Source organism: Hyla sarda, chromosome 4, assembly GCF_029499605.1.
Source record: "Hyla sarda isolate aHylSar1 chromosome 4, aHylSar1.hap1, whole genome shotgun sequence".
Lineage (NCBI taxonomy): Eukaryota > Metazoa > Chordata > Amphibia > Anura > Hylidae > Hyla > Hyla sarda.
Window position 1 is genome coordinate 15,151,101 of NC_079192.1, and position 18,964 is coordinate 15,170,064.

Sequence of the window (18,964 nt, forward strand, 5' to 3'; positions counted from 1 at the left end):
TGTCAGGAACTGTCCAGAGTAGGAGCAAATCCCCATAGAAAACCTCTCCTGCTCTGGACAGTTCCTGACATGGACAGAGGTGTCAGCAGAGAGCACTGTGGTCAGACAGAAAGGAAATTCAAAAAGAAAAGAACTTCCTGTGGATCATACAGCAGCTGATAAGTACTGGAAGGATTAAGAATTTTTAATAGGAGAAAGTTACAAATCTGTTTAACTTTCTGGCACCAGTTGATTAAAAAAAACAATGTTTTCCAGTGGAGTACCCCTTTAAAGTACATGCCTTATTTGTGCCTTAATGAGGTAACATGGTGAAAATTAACCCCCTCCCTTACAAACTATCCAGGTGGCTAAGGGACCCCTATGCATGTCATAAGGTTCACCCATGCTTTAAAGGGGTACGCTACTGGAAAACATTTTTTTTTTTAAATCAACTGGTTCCAGAAAGTTAAACAGATTTGTAAATAACTTCTATTAAAAAATCTTAATCCTTCCAGTACTTATCAGCTGCTGTTATGATCCACAGGAAGTTCTTTTCTTTTGGAATTTCTTTTCTGTCTGACCACAGTGCTCTCTGCTGACACCTCTGTCCATAACAGGAACTGTCCGGAGCAGGAGTGGTTTTCTATGGGGATTTGCTCCTGCTCTGGACAGTTCCTGACATGGACAGAGGTGTCAGCAGAGAGCACTGTGGTCAGACAGAAAGGAAATTCCAAAAGAAAAGAACTTCCTGTGGATCATAACAGCAGCTGATAAGTCCTGGAATGATTAAGATTTTTTAATAGAAGTTATTTACAAATCTGTTTAACTTTCTGGAACCAGTTGATTTAAAAAAAAAAAAAATGTTTTCCAGTGGAGTACCCCTTTAACCTACAGATCTCCATTGTGTTCCTTCTTCCATTCCTGCATAACTATATCCTCCCATGTTTCCACCTGGTCCCCAATCCTCCAAAAAGTTCACTATTCTGTATATAAATAATACCTCTTTTTAATTCCTTCTTGACTTTAGACTTCATTTTGGTCCTTATCCATAATAATGTCCTTACTCATCATTAAAGGGGTACTCCGCTGCCCCAGCATTCGGAAAAAAATGTAGCGGACGGTCGTGAAGTCACGGCCACACCCCTCGTAACGTCACACCACTCCCCCTCAATGCAAGTCTATGGGAGGGGGCGTGGCAGCCACCACGCCCCCTCCCATAGACTTGCATTGAGGGGGTGTGGTGTGACGTTACGAGGGCCGCCACGCCCCCTCCCATAGACTTGCATTGAGGTGGTGTGTTGTGACGTTACGAGGGGCGTGGTCGTGATGTCACGACCCCAGCCGCCTGCACCCAGTGCTCTAAAAGAACGCTGGGTGCTGTACAGAGATCGCGGGGGTCCCAGCATCGGGACCCCCGTGATCAGACATCTTATTCCGTATCCTTTAGATAGGGGATAAGATATCTAGGGGTAGAGTACCCCTTTAAAGTGCTTGTAGGATCTGAATATGGTATGGGACCAGGGACTCATAATTTATGGTCGAAACAGCAACTTATCAGTAATGGAAGACCCAGGAACTCCTCATGGAGTCATGGTGGAATGAGGGGTTACCGAGTCATTGTGAAACCAGGAGCTAACAAGTCATGGTGAAACTGGGATCTCCAGGGTCATGGTTGAACCAGAAGTTCCGGAGTCCTGGTGAAAATGGAACGTCGAGAGTCATGATGGAACCACGAGCCCCTGAGTCATGTTAGAATAGGAAGCTTCCAAGTCATTGTGGCACCAGAAAGTTCTGAGTAATGGTGGAACCAGGAGCTCGCGAGTCATGGCTCAACTAGATATTCCACAAAACCCAAAAGTCCCTAAGTAATGGCTAAACTAGGAATTGCTGATCTATAATAGAATCAGGAGCTCATAATTCAGGGTTGATCCAGGAGCTCTGGAGTCATGGCTGAACTAGAAGCTCCCAAGTCTTGGTCAAACTAGGAGCTACCAAGTCATGGTGAAACTAGGATCTCCAGGGTCATGGTTGAACCAGAAGTTCCAGAGTCCTGGTGAAAATGGAACGTCGAGAGTCATGATGGAACCACGAGCCCTTGAGTCATGTTAGAATAGGAAGCTTCCAAGTCATTGTGGCACCAGAAAGTTCTGAGTAATGGTGGAACCAGGAGCTCGCGAGTCATGGCTCAACTAGATATTCCACAAAACCCAAAAGTCCCTAAGTAATGGCTAAACTAGGAATTGCTGATCTATAATAGAATCAGGAGCTCATAATTCAGGGTTGATCCAGGAGCTCTGGAGTCATGGCTGAACTAGAAGCTCCCAAGTCTTGGTCAAACTAGGAGCTACCAAGTCATGGTGAAACTAGGATCTCCAGGGTCATGGTTGAACCAGAAGTTCCAGAGTCCTGGTGAAAATGGAACGTCGAGAGTCATGATGGAACCACGAGCCCTTGAGTCATGTTAGAATAGGAAGCTTCCAAGTCATTGTGGCACCAGAAAGTTCTGAGTAATGGTGGAACCAGGAGCTCGCGAGTCATGGCTCAACTAGATATTCCACAAAACCCAAAAGTCCCTAAGTAATGGCTAAACTAGGAACTGCTGATCTATAATAGAATCAGGAGCTCATAATTCAGGGTTGATCCAGGAGCTCTGGAGTCATGGCTGAACTAGAAGCTCCCAAGTCTTGGTCAAACTAGGAGCTACCAAGTCATGGTGAAACTAGGATCTCCAGGGTCATGGTTGAACCAGAAGTTCCAGAGTCCTGGTGAAAATGGAACGTCGAGAGTCATGATGGAACCACGAGCCCCTGAGTCATGTTAGAATAGGAAGCTTCCAAGTCATTGTGGCACCAGAAAGTTCTGAGTAATGGTGGAACCAGGAGCTCGCGAGTCATGGCTCAACTAGATACTCCACAAAACCCAAAAGTCCCTAAGTAATGGCTAAACTAGGAACTGCTGATCTATAATAGAATCAGGAGCTCATAATTCAGGGTTGATCCAGGAGCTCTGGAGTCATGGCTGAACTAGAAGCTCCCAAGTCTTGGTCAAAGTAGGAGCTAACAAGTCATGGTGAAACTAGGATCTCCAGGGTCATGGTTGAACCAGAAGTTCCAGAGTCCTGGGGAAAATGGAACGTCGAGAGTCATGATGGAACCACGAGCCCCTGAGTCATGTTAGAATAGGAAGCTTCCAAGTCATTGGGGCACCAGAAAGTTCTGAGTAATGGTGGAACCAGGAGCTCCCGAGTCATGTTAGAATAGGAAGCTTCCAAGTCATTGGGGCACCAGAAAGTTCTGAGTAATGGTGGAACCAGGAGCTCCCGAGTCATGGTAGAATAAGAAGCTTCCAAGTCATTGTGGCACCAGAAAGTTCTGAGTAATGGTGGAACCAGGAGCTCGCGAGTCATGGCTCAACTAGATACTCCACAAAACCCAAAAGTCCCTAAGTAATGGCTAAACTAGGAACTGCTGATCTATAATAGAATCAGGAGCTCATAATTCACAGTTGATCCAGGAGCTCTCGAGTCATGGCTGAACTAGAAGCTCCCAAGTCTTGGTCAAACTAGGAGCTACCAAGTCATGGTGAAACCAGAAGCTCATGAGTCCCTGTTAAAGGGGTACTCCACTGGAAAACTTTTTTTTTTTTTTCTAAATCAACTTGTGCCAGAAAGGTAAACAGATTTGTAAATTACGTTTATTAAAAAATCATAATCCTTCCAGTACATATCAGCTGTTATGATCCACAGGAAGTTCTTTTCTTTTTTAATTTCCTTTCTGCCTGACCACAGTGCTCTCTGTTGACACCTCTGTCCATTTTAGGAACTGTCCGGAGCAGGAAAGGAGAGAGTTTTCTATGGATATTTGCTCCTCCTCTGGACAGTTCCTAAAATGGACAGAGGTGTCAGCAGAGAGCACTTTGGTCAGGCCAAAAGGAAATTCAAAAAGAAAATAACTTTCTGTGGATCATAACAGCAGCTGATAAGTATTGGAAGGATTAAGATATTTTAATAGAAGTAATTTACAAATCTGTTTAACTTTCTGGCACCAGTTGATTAAAAAAAAAAAAAAAAATGTTGTGAAGTACCCCTTTAAACCAGGAGCTTCCAAGTCATAGCTGAACTAGGAGCTCATGAGTTATGGTGGAACCAGAAGCTTTAGAGTCAAAGTGAACTAGGAACTTCCAGGTCATGGTTGAACCAGGAGCTCCTGAGTCATGGGGGTCCTCAGAGGTCCTAAAGCCTGGTTCAACATCATTGTTGCTTGCATTTTTTCTACATAAATGGGCGCTGTCAGATACAAATCTTTTGATATGTTGTAAAGCATGTATAACCAATAGGTTTTGCAATTGCTTTCATTAGAAATTTTTCAGTATTACATACTAAAAAATCCAGTCAAACAACTGCCCCCCCCTGCCTGCTTGGACACATACTAGTCCTGCTGTGTCCATGCGTCATCACCTATGTCATGGACACACTTCCTTGATTGACAGCTGTGAGTGCAGGACTCACACCTGGAGGAAAAATCCTTCCACTGTCAGTGAGGACAAGCTGGGAGTTGTAGTTTTGCTAATGCTAGGGGAGATGTGAGCAGACAGCATACTGAGGGAGGGGGCGGAGACCTGCACAGTGAGGCCACGCCCCCTTCCCTTTGAGAGGAATTCAGACTAGTGAGCTAAATTAAAAGTGTAATAAATAAATAAATAAATGTGCTAGACACATAAAATTACATGTACATGGTCAGGATTAGGTACTGAGTGATAAATAAAAAAATATGTTTTTTTGTTGGATCTGACGGGTACACTTTAAGATTTATCTAAATGGCACACAATTAGTATTGTAGACAGGATTCCAGAAAAATGTTGTGCACCACTGAGGATCTGGCCAATATTCCTCAATGTTATGAGACATTCACCAATGCATGACCCCCCTCGTCTATTTGTCTATACAATTAAGGTCTTTCCAGTCGTTTCCCTATAGTAAGAGTTGAACCCATCTGTGCTCTCTGTATTCTGCGTTCCCCCTCTCTCATCATATCTATATCCCCTCACTCTTCCACCTTCCGCCTTTTCTAACCCTGTCCCCCACAGGCATGTCATTCTACACCCTCCGTCTCGCCAGCCCCCCCATTCCTCGGGCCTTTGATTGGCTGCAGTCTCTCTCTTCCGTGACAAGGGACTGTGGGGGACATGATTTAATAAAACAGGACCCAAGATGGCTGTCAGAGCTTGTTAACTGTTGAGGTCGCTCAGCCTACAATGCTTTTTAACAAAGGCTTCTACTCGAGTCATGTGCAGAGATGACCCTACATGTATCGTCTTTCATGCTGTGCTTTACAAGAGTAATGAGTATCTATGTACAATGAAGATGAATGATTATATCAAAGACGTGACCTATTTTTGGCCAATGTACATTTGGTAATCACTGAACATTTTTTTTTCCAGCCACCTCAGATGGCACCCTGGAGGGGTTGGAGAATCTCAGCGGTGGCGTGTGTCAGACCAAAGGCATGAAGGTCACTTTAAAGGTTGGACAGAGTAAGTATCTCATACAGCAGCTGCTATATCTAGCCTTAAGGAAAGGTCAATGAATTATTTGGGGATGAGAAAAATAAAAAGCGACCCAAGATGATGCTACTGGCACTATAAGGGGTACATATAGAGCACCACCATGTGGTAGCCCCAGATGTGGAGGAGCCATGTTAATACATGGTGGAGGGTGCAGTGCCAGTCATTTGGACTATACAAGTGATCAAAGATGATTGAGGTATGATTGATAGAAATGTATGAAAGCAAAGAAAGAAAGAGAAAAATGACTTGTGATGATGAGGATGTGTCCCAGTGACGAATAATTGACCAAAGGCTTTGTATGGTAAGATGAGGATGGGAGCATTTAACTGAAAAGGAAATGAAAGGGAGTAATAACTGAGTATGACTGATAAAAAGAAATCAGTGAATGGAGGTGACTCACATGTTCTAGAGAAGGAATGAGTCACCAAAGATGGGGTAGTTAAGAGACAAAAAGGGAATAGTGGCAAGAGATGATGCCGATATGATGAGGATGGGGCCAATGACTAGAAATGATAGGGTGGGGCAAGTGGCTAGTGATGAAGATGATGGTAAGACAGTCATGAGGCCAATGGCTGTAGAATATAAAAACAGGACAAGGATGGGGCCAGTGGCTAGAGATGATGGCGGTATGACAAGGATGGAGACAGTGACTAGAGATGATGGCGGTATGACAAGGATGGGGCCATTGGCTAGAGATAATGGCGGTATGACAAGGATTGGGCCAGTGGCTAGAGATGATGGGGAATGATAAGGATGGGGCCAGTGGCTAGAGATGATGGCGGTATGACAAGGATGGGGCCAGTGGCTAGAGATAATGGCGGTATGACAAGGATGGAGGCAGTGGCTGGAGATGATGGCGGTATGACAATGATGGAGGCAGTGGCTAGATATGAAGGTGAATGATAAGGATGAGGCCAGTGGCTAGAGATGATGGCAGTATGACAAGGATGGAGGCAGTGACTAGAGATGATGGCGGTATGACTAGGATGGAGGCAGTGGCTAGAGATGATGGCGAATGACGAGGATGGGGCCAGTGGCTAGAGATGATGGCGGTATGACAAGGATGGAGGCAGTGGCTAGAGATGATGACGGTATGACAAGGATGGAGGCAGTGGCTAGAGATGATGGCGGTATGACAAGGATGGAGGCAGTGGCTAGAGATGATGGCGGTATGACAAGGATGGATGCAGTGGCTAGAGATGATGGCGGTATGACAAGGATGGAGGAAGTGGCTAGAGATCCTGACGGTATGACAATGATGGAGGCAGTGGCTAGAGATGATGGCGGTATGACAAGGATAGAGGCAGTGGCTAGAGATGATGGCGGTATGACAATGATGGAGGCAGTGGTTGGAGATAGAAGAGGTATGATGAAGATGAGACCAGTAGTTGGAGATGATAGAGATATGATCAGAATTGGCTCCAGATGATCTAGAGGAAATAAGAAATTAATACAAAAGTGACTGAAGGTGATGGTAGAAAGTCACGGTAGACGGTGACTAGTGGAGTTATAACTGGACAGCGAGCAGCATGAATTGAGTATTTGGACGATACAAGAGATCAATGATGACTGAAATATGATTGATAGAAAGGTGATGGTAAGAAAGGAAGGGAAAAAATTATTGGAGATGATGAGGATATGCCCCAGTGAAGGAATAATCGACCAAAAGGCTTTGTATGGTAAGACAGCAAATGAACACATTTAACTAAATAATAACTAGGAGGAAGTAATAACTGAAGATGAAGAAGATAGTTTGACTGATAAAAAGAAATCGGTGAATGGTGGTGACTCATGAGGTCAAGAGAAGGAATCAGTCACTAAAGATGGGGTAGTTAAGAGAAAAATAGGGAATAGTGGCTGAAGATGAAGGCAGTATGATGAGGATGAGACCAGTAGCTGGAGATGATGAAGTTATGACTAGAATTGGGCCAGTTTTTACAGATTATGGAGTAATGAAATAATGAGAGTATGAAGAGTGAGGAAGAACCGACTGAAGATGAAGAAAGATCAATGAAAAATAAAACAAGGAATGGTTTAAGAAGATGGGGGGATAAAAGAGTGGAACAGAAAAGTGACGACATGAGATGGTGGAGAAATGAGTAGTGACTGGTAGAGTTATGACTGGACAGAAGGCAGCAAAAACTGGGTATCATGGAGGAATAAATAAGACGAAGGATGCACTGACTGGAAATGATGAGGATACTGACAGTAGCTGGCGATGCTATAGTGGATGGATGATGGAGATGGGGACAGTGACTAGAGATGATCGAGATTGTAACAACGTCCCAAGAGAAAAAAAATAGTCGGCCCAGCTAACGCATGGAAGAAATCGCTAAGTGTGCTCAGCACCATACACCCTTGCTCGTAATTAACCCAATAGTGCTTACATGGTGCTCAGCCTGAAGAACGCAACTTGAATCCAATATTTGTAGAAATTAGACGGCACTCCCGATGCAAAGCAATCCATTTATTTAACTTATCAGGTCTTCAGATAAAACAATGGCCAACAGGCCGTTATACGGTATGACGCACTTTCTCATGACCTCTCGGTTGGAGTGTTAGCAAGGATGAGGCTGGAGATAATGGGAGTATGATGGAGGCAGGGACAGTGGTGGAGATGATGAGAGTATGATGGAGATGATGGGAGTATGAGGGAGATGATGGGAGTATGAGGGATATGGGGACAGTGGCTGGAGATGATGAGAGTATGATGGAGATGATGAGAGTATAATGTAGACAGAGACAGTGATGGAGATGATGAGAGTATGATGGAGATGGGGACAGTGGTGGAGATGATAAGAGTATGATGGAGATGATGAGAGTATAATGGATAATGTAGACAGGGACAGTGGTGGAGATGACGAGAGTATGATGTAGACGGGACAGTGGTGGAGATGACGAGAGTATGATGTAGACGGGACAGTGGTGGAGATGATGAGAGTATGATGTAGACGGGACAGTGGTGGAGATGATGAGAGTATGATGTAGACGGGACAGTGGTGGAGATGATGAACGTATGATGTAGACGGCACAGTGGTGGAGATGATGAGAGTATGATGTAGACGGGACAGTGTTCGAGATGATGAACGTATGATGTAGACAGGACAGTGGTGGAGATGATGAGAGTATGATGTAGACGGGACAGTGGTGGAGATGATGAGAGTATAATGTAGACGGGACAGTGGCTGGAGATGATGAGAGTATGATGGAGATGATGAGAGTATAATGTAGACAGGGACAGTGGTTGAGATGATGAGAGTATGATGGAGATGGGGACACTGGTGGAGATGATGAGAGTATGATGTAGAAGGGACAGTGGTGGAGATGATTAGAGTATAATGTAGACGGGACAGTGGTGGAGATGATGAGAGTATGATGTAGACGGGACAGTGGTGGAGATGATTAGAGTATAATGTAGATGGGACAGTGGTGGAGATGATGAGAGTATGATGTAGATGGGACAGTGGTGGAGATGATAAGAGTATGATGTAGATGGGACAGTGGTGGAGATGATTAGAGTATAATGTAGACGGGACAGTGGTGGAGATGATGAGAGTATGATGTAGACGGGACAGTGGTGGAGATGATAAGAGTATGATGTAGACGGGACAGTGGTGGAGATGATAAGAGTATGATGTAGACGGGACAGTGGTGGAGATGATGAGAGTATGATGTAGATGGGACAGTGGTGGAGATGATTAGAGTATAATGTAGACGGGACAGTGGTGGAGATGATGAGAGTATGATGTAGACGGGACAGTGGTGGAGATGATTAGAGTATAATGTAGACGGGACAGTGGTGGAGATGATAAGAGTATGATGTAGATGGGACAGTGGTGGAGATGATTAGAGTATAATGTAGACGGGACAGTGGTGGAGATGATGAGAGTACGATGTAGACGGGACAGTGGTGGAGATGACGAGAGTATGATGTAGACGGGACAGTGGTGGAGATGATGAGAGTATGATGTAGACGGGACAGTGGTGGAGATGATGAGAGTATGATGTAGACGGGACAGTGGTGGAGATGATGAGAGTATGATGTAGATGGGACAGTGGCTGGAGATGATGAGAGTACGATGTAGACGGGAAAGTGGTGGAGATGATGAGAGTATGATGGAGATGATGAGAGTATGATGTAGACAGGACAGTGGTTGAGATGATGAGAGTATAATGGAGATGGGACAGTGGTGGAGATGATGAGAGTATGATGTAGATGGGACAGTGGTGGAGATGATGAGAGTATGATGTAGATGGGACAGTGGTGGAGATGATTAGAGTATAATGTAGACGGGACAGTGGTGGAGATGATGAGAGTATGATGTAGATGGGACAGTGGTGGAGATGATAAGAGTATGATGTAGATGGGACAGTGGTGGAGATGATTAGAGTATAATGTAGACGGGACAGTGGTGGAGATGATGAGAGTACGATATAGACGGGACAGTGGTGGAGATGATGAGAGTATGATGTAGACGGGACAGTGGTGGAGATGATGAGAGTATAATGTAGACGGGACAGTGGCTGGAGATGATGAGAGTATGATGGAGATGATGAGAGTATAATGTAGACAGGGACAGTGGTTGAGATGATGAGAGTATGATGGAGATGGGGACACTGGTGGAGATGATGAGAGTATGATGTAGAAGGGACAGTGGTGGAGATGATTAGAGTATAATGTAGACGGGACAGTGGTGGAGATGATGAGAGTATGATGTAGACGGGACAGTGGTGGAGATGATTAGAGTATAATGTAGATGGGACAGTGGTGGAGATGATGAGAGTATGATGTAGATGGGACAGTGGTGGAGATGATAAGAGTATGATGTAGATGGGACAGTGGTGGAGATGATTAGAGTATAATGTAGACGGGACAGTGGTGGAGATGATGAGAGTACGATGTAGACGGGACAGTGGTGGAGATGATAAGAGTATGATGTAGACGGGACAGTGGTGGAGATGATAAGAGTATGATGTAGACGGGACAGTGGTGGAGATGATGAGAGTATGATGTAGATGGGACAGTGGTGGAGATGATTAGAGTATAATGTAGACGGGACAGTGGTGGAGATGATGAGAGTATGATGTAGACGGGACAGTGGTGGAGATGATTAGAGTATAATGTAGACGGGACAGTGGTGGAGATGATAAGAGTATGATGTAGATGGGACAGTGGTGGAGATGATTAGAGTATAATGTAGACGGGACAGTGGTGGAGATGATGAGAGTACGATGTAGACGGGACAGTGGTGGAGATGACGAGAGTATGATGTAGACGGGACAGTGGTGGAGATGATGAGAGTATGATGTAGACGGGACAGTGGTGGAGATGATGAGAGTATGATGTAGACGGGACAGTGGTGGAGATGATGAGAGTATGATGTAGATGGGACAGTGGCTGGAGATGATGAGAGTACGATGTAGACGGGAAAGTGGTGGAGATGATGAGAGTATGATGGAGATGATGAGAGTATGATGTAGACAGGACAGTGGTTGAGATGATGAGAGTATAATGGAGATGGGACAGTGGTGGAGATGATGAGAGTATGATGTAGATGGGACAGTGGTGGAGATGATGAGAGTATGATGTAGATGGGACAGTGGTGGAGATGATTAGAGTATAATGTAGACGGGACAGTGGTGGAGATGATGAGAGTATGATGTAGATGGGACAGTGGTGGAGATGATAAGAGTATGATGTAGATGGGACAGTGGTGGAGATGATTAGAGTATAATGTAGACGGGACAGTGGTGGAGATGATGAGAGTACGATATAGACGGGACAGTGGTGGAGATGATGAGAGTATGATGTAGATGGGACAGTGGTGGAGATGATTAGAGTATAATGTAGACGAGACAGTGGCTGGAGATGATGAGAGTATGAGGGAGATGGGGACAGTGATGGAGATAACCAAGGTATGATGAGGATGGGGCCAGTAGCTGGAGAAGATGGTGATGTTACAAGGATTGGGCCACTAATCGGAGGTAATGGATATATGAATAGGACAGGACCAGTGAGTGGAGATGATGGAGCTATATGATAACAATAGCTGGAGATGGTGGGAGTAGTAGTAAGAGCAGAGTAAAAGAATGGATATGATAAAGAAGAGGCTAGTGGCTGGAGATGGTGGGAGTAGTAGGAAGAGCAGAGTGGAAGAATGGATATGACAAGGATGAGGCTAGAGGCTGGAGATGGTGGGAGTAGTAGTGAGAGCTCAGGAGAAGAATGGACATGACAAGGATGAGGCTAGTGGCTGGAGATGGTGGGAGTAGTAGTAAGAGCAGAGTAGAAGAATGGATATGACAAGGATGAGGCTAGCGGCTGGAGATGGTGGGAGTAGTAGTAAGAGCAGAGTAGAAGAATGGATATGACAAGGATGATGCTGGTGGCTGGAGATGGTGGGAGTAGTAGTAAGAGCAGAGTAGAAGAATGGATATTACATGGATGATGCTGGTGGCTGGAGATGTTGGGAGTAGTAGTAAGAGCAGAGTAGAAGAATGGATATTACATGGATGATGCTGGTGGCTGGAGATGTTGGGAGTAGTAGTAAGAGCAGAGTAGAAGAATGGATATTACATGGATGATGCTGGTGGCTGGAGATGGTGGGAGTAGTAGTAAGAGCAGAGTAGAAGAATGGATATGACATGGATGATGCTGGCGGCTGGAGATGGTGGGAGTAGTAGTAAGAGCAGAGTAGAAGAATGGATATGACATGGATGATGCTGGTGGCTGGAGATGGTGGGAGTAGTAGTAAGAGCAGGGTAGAAGAATGGATATGACATGGATGATGCTGGTGGCTGGAGATGGTGGGAGTAGTAGTAAGAGCAGAGTAGAAGAATGGATATGACATGGATGATGCTGGTGGCTGGAGATGGTGGGAGTAGTAGTTTGAGCAGAGAAGAAGAATGGATATGACATGGATGATGCTGGTGGCTGGAGATGGTGGGAGTAGTAGTGCGAGCAGAGAAGAAGAATGGATATGACATGGATGATGCTGGTGGCTGGAGATGGTGGGAGTAGTAGTAAGAGCAGGGTAGAAGAATGGATATGACATGGATGATGCTGGTGGCTGGAGATGGTGGGAGTAGTAGTGCGAGCAGAGAAGAAGAATGGATATGACATGGATGATGCTGGTGGCTGGAGATGGTGGGAGTAGTAGTGCGAGCTCAGGAGAAGCATCAATCTGTATAATGGGTTTGAACACAACAGTAGAGAAGTTGATAGGGGAGGAATAAGTGGAGACTCCGGAGCGTTCTGGATTTACCCGTCTAGTGTTCCTGTAATTCTGTGGACACTTGAGTGGAGGTTGAGGACCGTTGCGATGCTGTGGAGAGGGTGATAGGTATCAGCAGGAGTCCTGGATTAATGATCTGTCCCCTCCTATTCATATGCATAGTGCCGGCATTTACATAGATTTCTAAGTCCTTACCTAAACCTTCATTTACATTACAGTCCTATCCTCCCCCACAATTCCCCATCTCTTAAAGCCATATACACCCATTTTTTCCCCGGCCACAAATCCATTACTGTATTAACCCTTCTCTCTCTCTCTGCTTTCTTGTTTCTCTCAAGGTCCTGATGGAGCAAACCATCCTCGTAGGCCTTCAGGGAGAGATAAAGATTCCGGATTCCCTCCGTCAGTACCAAATCCGGACTCCCCAAACTTCGCAGGTAAGTTGGAGATGACAATTCTCCTCCTCCTAGGGCAGTGTTTCCCAACCAGGGTGCCTCCAGCTGTTGCAAAACTACAACTCCCAGCATGCTCGGACTGCCGAAGGCAGTCCGAGCATGCTGGGAATTGTAGTTTTGCAACAGCTGGAGGCACCCTGGTTGGGAAACACTGTCCTAGGGGTTTTTAGGGGGCCACCAATATGTAACCCCCCCGACACCTCAATCAGCTTTCCTAATGCGCGTGTACGGTTGAGCCGCCAATGACTTTGGTGTGGTAGGGGAAGTGAAGGGTTAATGGGCTCTGTAAAGACGAAAGCTAGACAGCGGTGGGGCGGCGAGGGGGGCCGCGCGGTTGGTTCCGCGGCACAGGACAGGGAACCACCGAGCTGTCAGTTTGAAGGATATTCTTTAATAAAGCCGGCAATTTGGACAGAAGGAAGACAGTGGGGCTGAAAGCGAGGAGATGAGACACTTATTATGTCTGGAACCTCTAAGAGACCGCCGCCCCACCGCCCCGTCCTCGCCACCCCGGGCGCTGCGCTCATTTAATGCGTTCCGCCACTTAAAGTGCAGATTCGATCTTTTTAATTAGACTTAATTAAAACAGTTTATTTAAATCCAAGTGAAACCACCAGAGGGGGGGGAAAAACAGGGCGAGGAGGGCAAGGAAAAGGGACCACCCTCATACTACTGCACTAATGTATACAGTATCACCCTGCAGGGGGAGGAGACTCATATATCCTTCTATCTATATCACCCTGCAGGAGGAGGAGACTCATATATCCTTCTATCTATATCACCCTGCAGGAGGAGGAGACTCATATATCCTTCTATATATATATCACCCTACAGGAGGAGGAGACTCATAGCTCCTATATATATCACCCTGCAGGAGGAGGAGACTCATATATCCTTCTATATATATCACCCTGCAGGAGGAGGAGACTCATAGCCCCTTCTATATATATCACCCTGCAGGAGGAGGAGACTCTTAGCTCCTTCTATATATATCACCCTGCAGGAGGAGGAGACTCATAGCTCCTTCTATATATATCACCCTGCAGGAGGAGGAGACTCATATATCCTTCTATATATATATCACCCTGCAGGAGGAGGAGACTCATATATCCTTCTATATATATATCGCCCTGCAGGAGGAGGAGACTCATAGCTCCTTCTATATATATCACCCTGCAGGAGGAGGAGACTCATAGCCCCTTCTATATATATCACCCTGCAGGAGGAGGAGACTCATAGCTCCTTCTATATATATCACCCTGCAGGAGGAGGAGACTCATAGCTCCTTCTATATATATCACCCTGCAGGAGGAGGAGACTCATATATCCTTCTATATATATCACCCTGCAGGAGGAGGAGACTCATAGCTCCTTCTATATATATATATATATATATATATATATATATATATATATATATATATATATTTATATATCACCCTGCAGGAGGAGGAGACTCATAGCTCCTTCTATATATATCACCCTGCAGGAGGAGGAGACTCATAGCTCCTTCTATATATATCACCCTGCAGGAGGAGGAGACTCATAGCTCCTTCTATATATATCACCCTGCAGGAGGAGGAGACAAATATATCCTTCTATATATATCACCCTGCAGGGGGAGGAGACTCATATATCCTTCTATATATATCACCCTGCAGGAGGAGGAGATTCATATATCCTTCTATATATATATCACCCTGCAGGAGGAGGAGACTCATATATCCTTCTATATATATCACCCTGCATGAGGTGGAGACTCATATATCCTTCTATATATATATCACCCTGCAGGAGGAGGAGACTCATCGCCCCTTCTATATATATCACCCTGCAGGAGGAGGAGACTCATGGCTCCTTCTATATATATCACCCTGCAGGAGGAGGAGACTCATATATCCTTCTATATGTATCACCCTGCAGGAGGAGGAGATTCATATATCCTTCTATATATATATATCACCCTGCAGGAGGAGGAGACTCATAGCCCCTTCTATATATATCACCCTGCAGGAGGAGGAGACTCATATATCCTTCTATATATATCACCCTGCAGGAGGAGGAGACTCGTATATCCTTCTATATATATCACCCTGCAGGAGGAGGAGACTCATAGCTCCTTCTATATATATATCACCCTGCAGGAGGAGGAGACTCATAGCTTCTTCTATATATATCACCCTGCAGGAGGAGGAGACTCATAGCTCCTTCTATATATATCACCCTGCAGGAGGAGGAGACTCATAGCTCCTTCTATATATATCACCCTGCAGGAGGAGGAGACTCATATATCCTTCTATATATATCACCCTGCAGGAGGAGGAGACTCATAGCTCCTTCTATATATATCACCCTGCAGGAGGAGGAGACTCATATATCCTTCTATATATATCACCCTGCAGGAGGAGGAGACTCATATATCCTTCTATATATATCACCCTCCAGGAGGAGGAGACTCATATATCCTTCTATATATATCACCCTGCAGGAGGCGGAGACTCATAGCTCCTTCTATATATATCACCCTGCAGGAGGAGGAGACTCATAGCTCCTTCTATATATATCACCCTGCAGGAGGAGGAGACTCGTAGCTCCTTCTATATATATCACCCTGCAGGAGGAGGAGACTCATATATCCTTCTATATATATCACCCTGCAGGAGGAGGAGACTCATATATCCTTCTATATATATCACCCTGCAGGAGGAGGAGACTCATAGCTCCTTCTATATATATCACCCTGCAGGAGGAGGAGACTCATAGCTCCTTCTATATATATCACCCTGCAGGAGGAGGAGACTCATATATCCTTCTATATATATATCACCCTGCAGGAGGAGGAGACTCATAGCTCCTTCTATATATATCACCCTGCAGGAGGAGGAGACTCATAGCTCCTTCTATATATATCACCCTGCAGGAGGAGGAGACTCATAGCTCCTTCTATATATATCACCCTGCAGTAGGAGGAGACTCATATATCCTTCTATATATATCACTCTGCAGGAGGAGGAGACTCATAGCTCCTTCTATATATATCACCCTGCAGGAGGAGGAGACTCATAGCTCTTTCTATATATATCACCCTGCAGGGGGAGGAGACTCATATATCCTTCTATATATATCACCCTGCAGGAGGAGGAGACTCATATATCCTTCTATATATATATCACCCTGCAGGAGGAGGAGACTCATAGCTCCTTCTATATATATATATCACCCTGCAGGAGGAGGAGACTCATATATCCTTCTATATATATATATCACCCTGCAGGAGGAGGAGACTCATCGCCCCTTCTATATATATCACCCTGCAGGAGGAGGAGACTCATATATCCTTCTATATATATCACCCTGCAGGAGGAGGAGACTCATATATCCTTCTATATATATATATATATATATATATATATATATATATATATATATATCACCCTGCAGGAGGAGGAGACTCATATCCTCTTATATGTATCACCCTGCAGGAGGAGGAGACTCATATATCCTTCTATATATATCACCCTGCAGGGGGAGGAGACTCATATATCCTTCTATATATATATCACCCTGCAGGAGGAGGAGACTCATAGCTCCTTCTATATATATCACCCTGCAGGAGGAGGAGACTCATAGCTCCTTCTATATATATCACCCTGCAGGAGGAGGAGAATCATAGCCCCTTCTATATATATATATATATATATATCACCCTGCAGGAGGAGGAGACTCATAGCTCATATCTATATCACCCTGCAGGAGGAGGAGAATCATATGTCCTTCTATATATATATATATCACCCTGCAGGAGGAGGAGACTCATAGCCCCTTCTATATATATCACCCTGCAGGAGGAGGAGACTCATAGCTCCTATATATATATATCACCCTGCAGGAGGAGGAGACTCTTAGCTCCTTCTATATATATATATCACCCTGCAGGAGGAGGAGACTCATAGCCCCTTCTATATATATCACCCCGCAGGAGGAGGAGACTCATAGCTCCTTCTATATATATCACCCCGCAGGAGGAGGAGACTCATAGCCCCTTCTATATATATCACCCTGCAGGAGGAGGAGACTCATAGCTCCTTCTATATATATATATATCACCCTGCAGGAGGAGGAGACTCTTAGCTCCCCTTTGTGAATGTTTATTTCTTGTATAATTTACAGTAACCCTTCACTCCCTGCATTTTCTTTATTCTAGGAGACACATCCGGCAATGCAACCAAGACTGGAGAGAACGGTCCACTTCCCAACTCTCACGTGCCTCTTGTTGCGGGCGCAGCTGGTGGAGCTTTCCTTCTGCTCCTTGTCTTTGGAGTGGTGGGGTGGGCATGCCACAAGCGTCGCCAAGCCAAGCACAGCGACACCAGACATCCTCCCCTGTCGTTGGGTTCCATAACCTCCCCGAAGAGAGGGGGTAACAACAATGGGCACGAGCCCAGTGACATCATCATGCCCCTGAGGCCTTCAGAAGGGGGTGCGTTCTGCCCTCACTATGAAAAGGTCAGCGGAGACTATGGACACCCTGTCTATATAGTACAGGACATGGCGAGCCAGAGTCCGGCCAATATCTATTACAAAGTATGAAAAAGCCTTGGGCTATTTACCCCTATAGTTTTTTTTTCTTTTCCGTTCAGTATGGAGGGTGGGGGCTTATTGTAGGATATTTAAAAAAAGATGGGGTGCAGGACATATCGAAAGGGAAGTCTCTATTGCCAAGCCCCGCTGTGTGTGCCCCTGCCGTCCAGATGCCGTGCCCGTCCTCCCGATGACGCCAAGTCACGTCCAGTTGAACCCCGAATTTTATTCAGGTGGTGTATTGTGAATAGATATGAACCCTTTGCTAGAAAGGATATAAAGGGTTCTCGCCTGACCAGCGAAAAGCCTCACTTCACCAAAGGCCGCAAATGGTCGATCGAACGTCCACTGGACAGTGAAATCTCCTGACCCGCTCGGGGGGGGGGCAGGGAACCAAGAGTGCCAGAATAGCCATTCTGAAGATATATATATATCGAATTGTACTTCTTTGCCTCGGAGGCACCTTGCATAACAGAGATGTGGACAACCAGCGTTAGCTGCCACCGAACAAAATGGCAGCCGATCTCTGTTTCTGTTTTCTTTTTTTTGTAATTTCCAACCCAAAGCCTTAAAGAATCGCCTTTTACCATACCCTCCCTCTCCCCCTCCTACCGATGTGTGCTCAAAAGTTTAATTCGCCTTCTTTGAAAATACGACTTCGACCGAAGATTTATGCCCTACGCAACGGCCAGCGTCTAATTTATTTTTTTCCCCCCATCATTTTGTATTCTCTCCCTGGTGCCTTTTTTTTTTAAATCTAGGCAAAGGAATGACCCCCTGATATTTTTTTGTTTCCGCCTGTTGTGTACTGTCATTGTGTACGTCTTAGGTCACCCGAAACGCGCCACGAGTCCTTTTTTTTCCCCCCTGCCTATTGTTTTGTTGCAAGTTAAATTCAAGGAGAAAGGGGAGACAGAAGGCAAAAAAATAACAAAAACACTCATACACGTCTCCAACTGTGCCCGCACGTTGGGGCATGTTGAAATATAGCACCTCGACTAGGGGCACAGGAGAGAAGTATAGGAAAGGTGGGGAGGGGGGGGGGGGAGAAAACTGAGCGTAATTAAGCTAGGCCCGGTATCCATGGTGATGGATTGGGACTATTCGCTCTTCAGTGTCTCACCCCCCCCCCCTCCTTTCTCCTTCCCC

The 18,964-nt window shown here is 45.3% G+C and overlaps 1 protein-coding gene across 1 annotated transcript in view; it reads left to right on the forward strand.

The window, feature by feature from the left end:
* Window positions 1–18,964, forward strand: part of EFNB3 (ephrin B3) — a gene marked incomplete at its 3' end in the record, with an annotated part of 106,490 nt that extends 87,526 nt beyond the window's left edge. Inside the window, 3 exon segments of the mRNA XM_056570086.1 lie at window positions 5,419–5,511; window positions 13,118–13,216; window positions 17,439–18,964. Of these exon segments, the coding sequence (XP_056426061.1) occupies window positions 5,419–5,511; window positions 13,118–13,216; window positions 17,439–17,824 (578 nt within the window).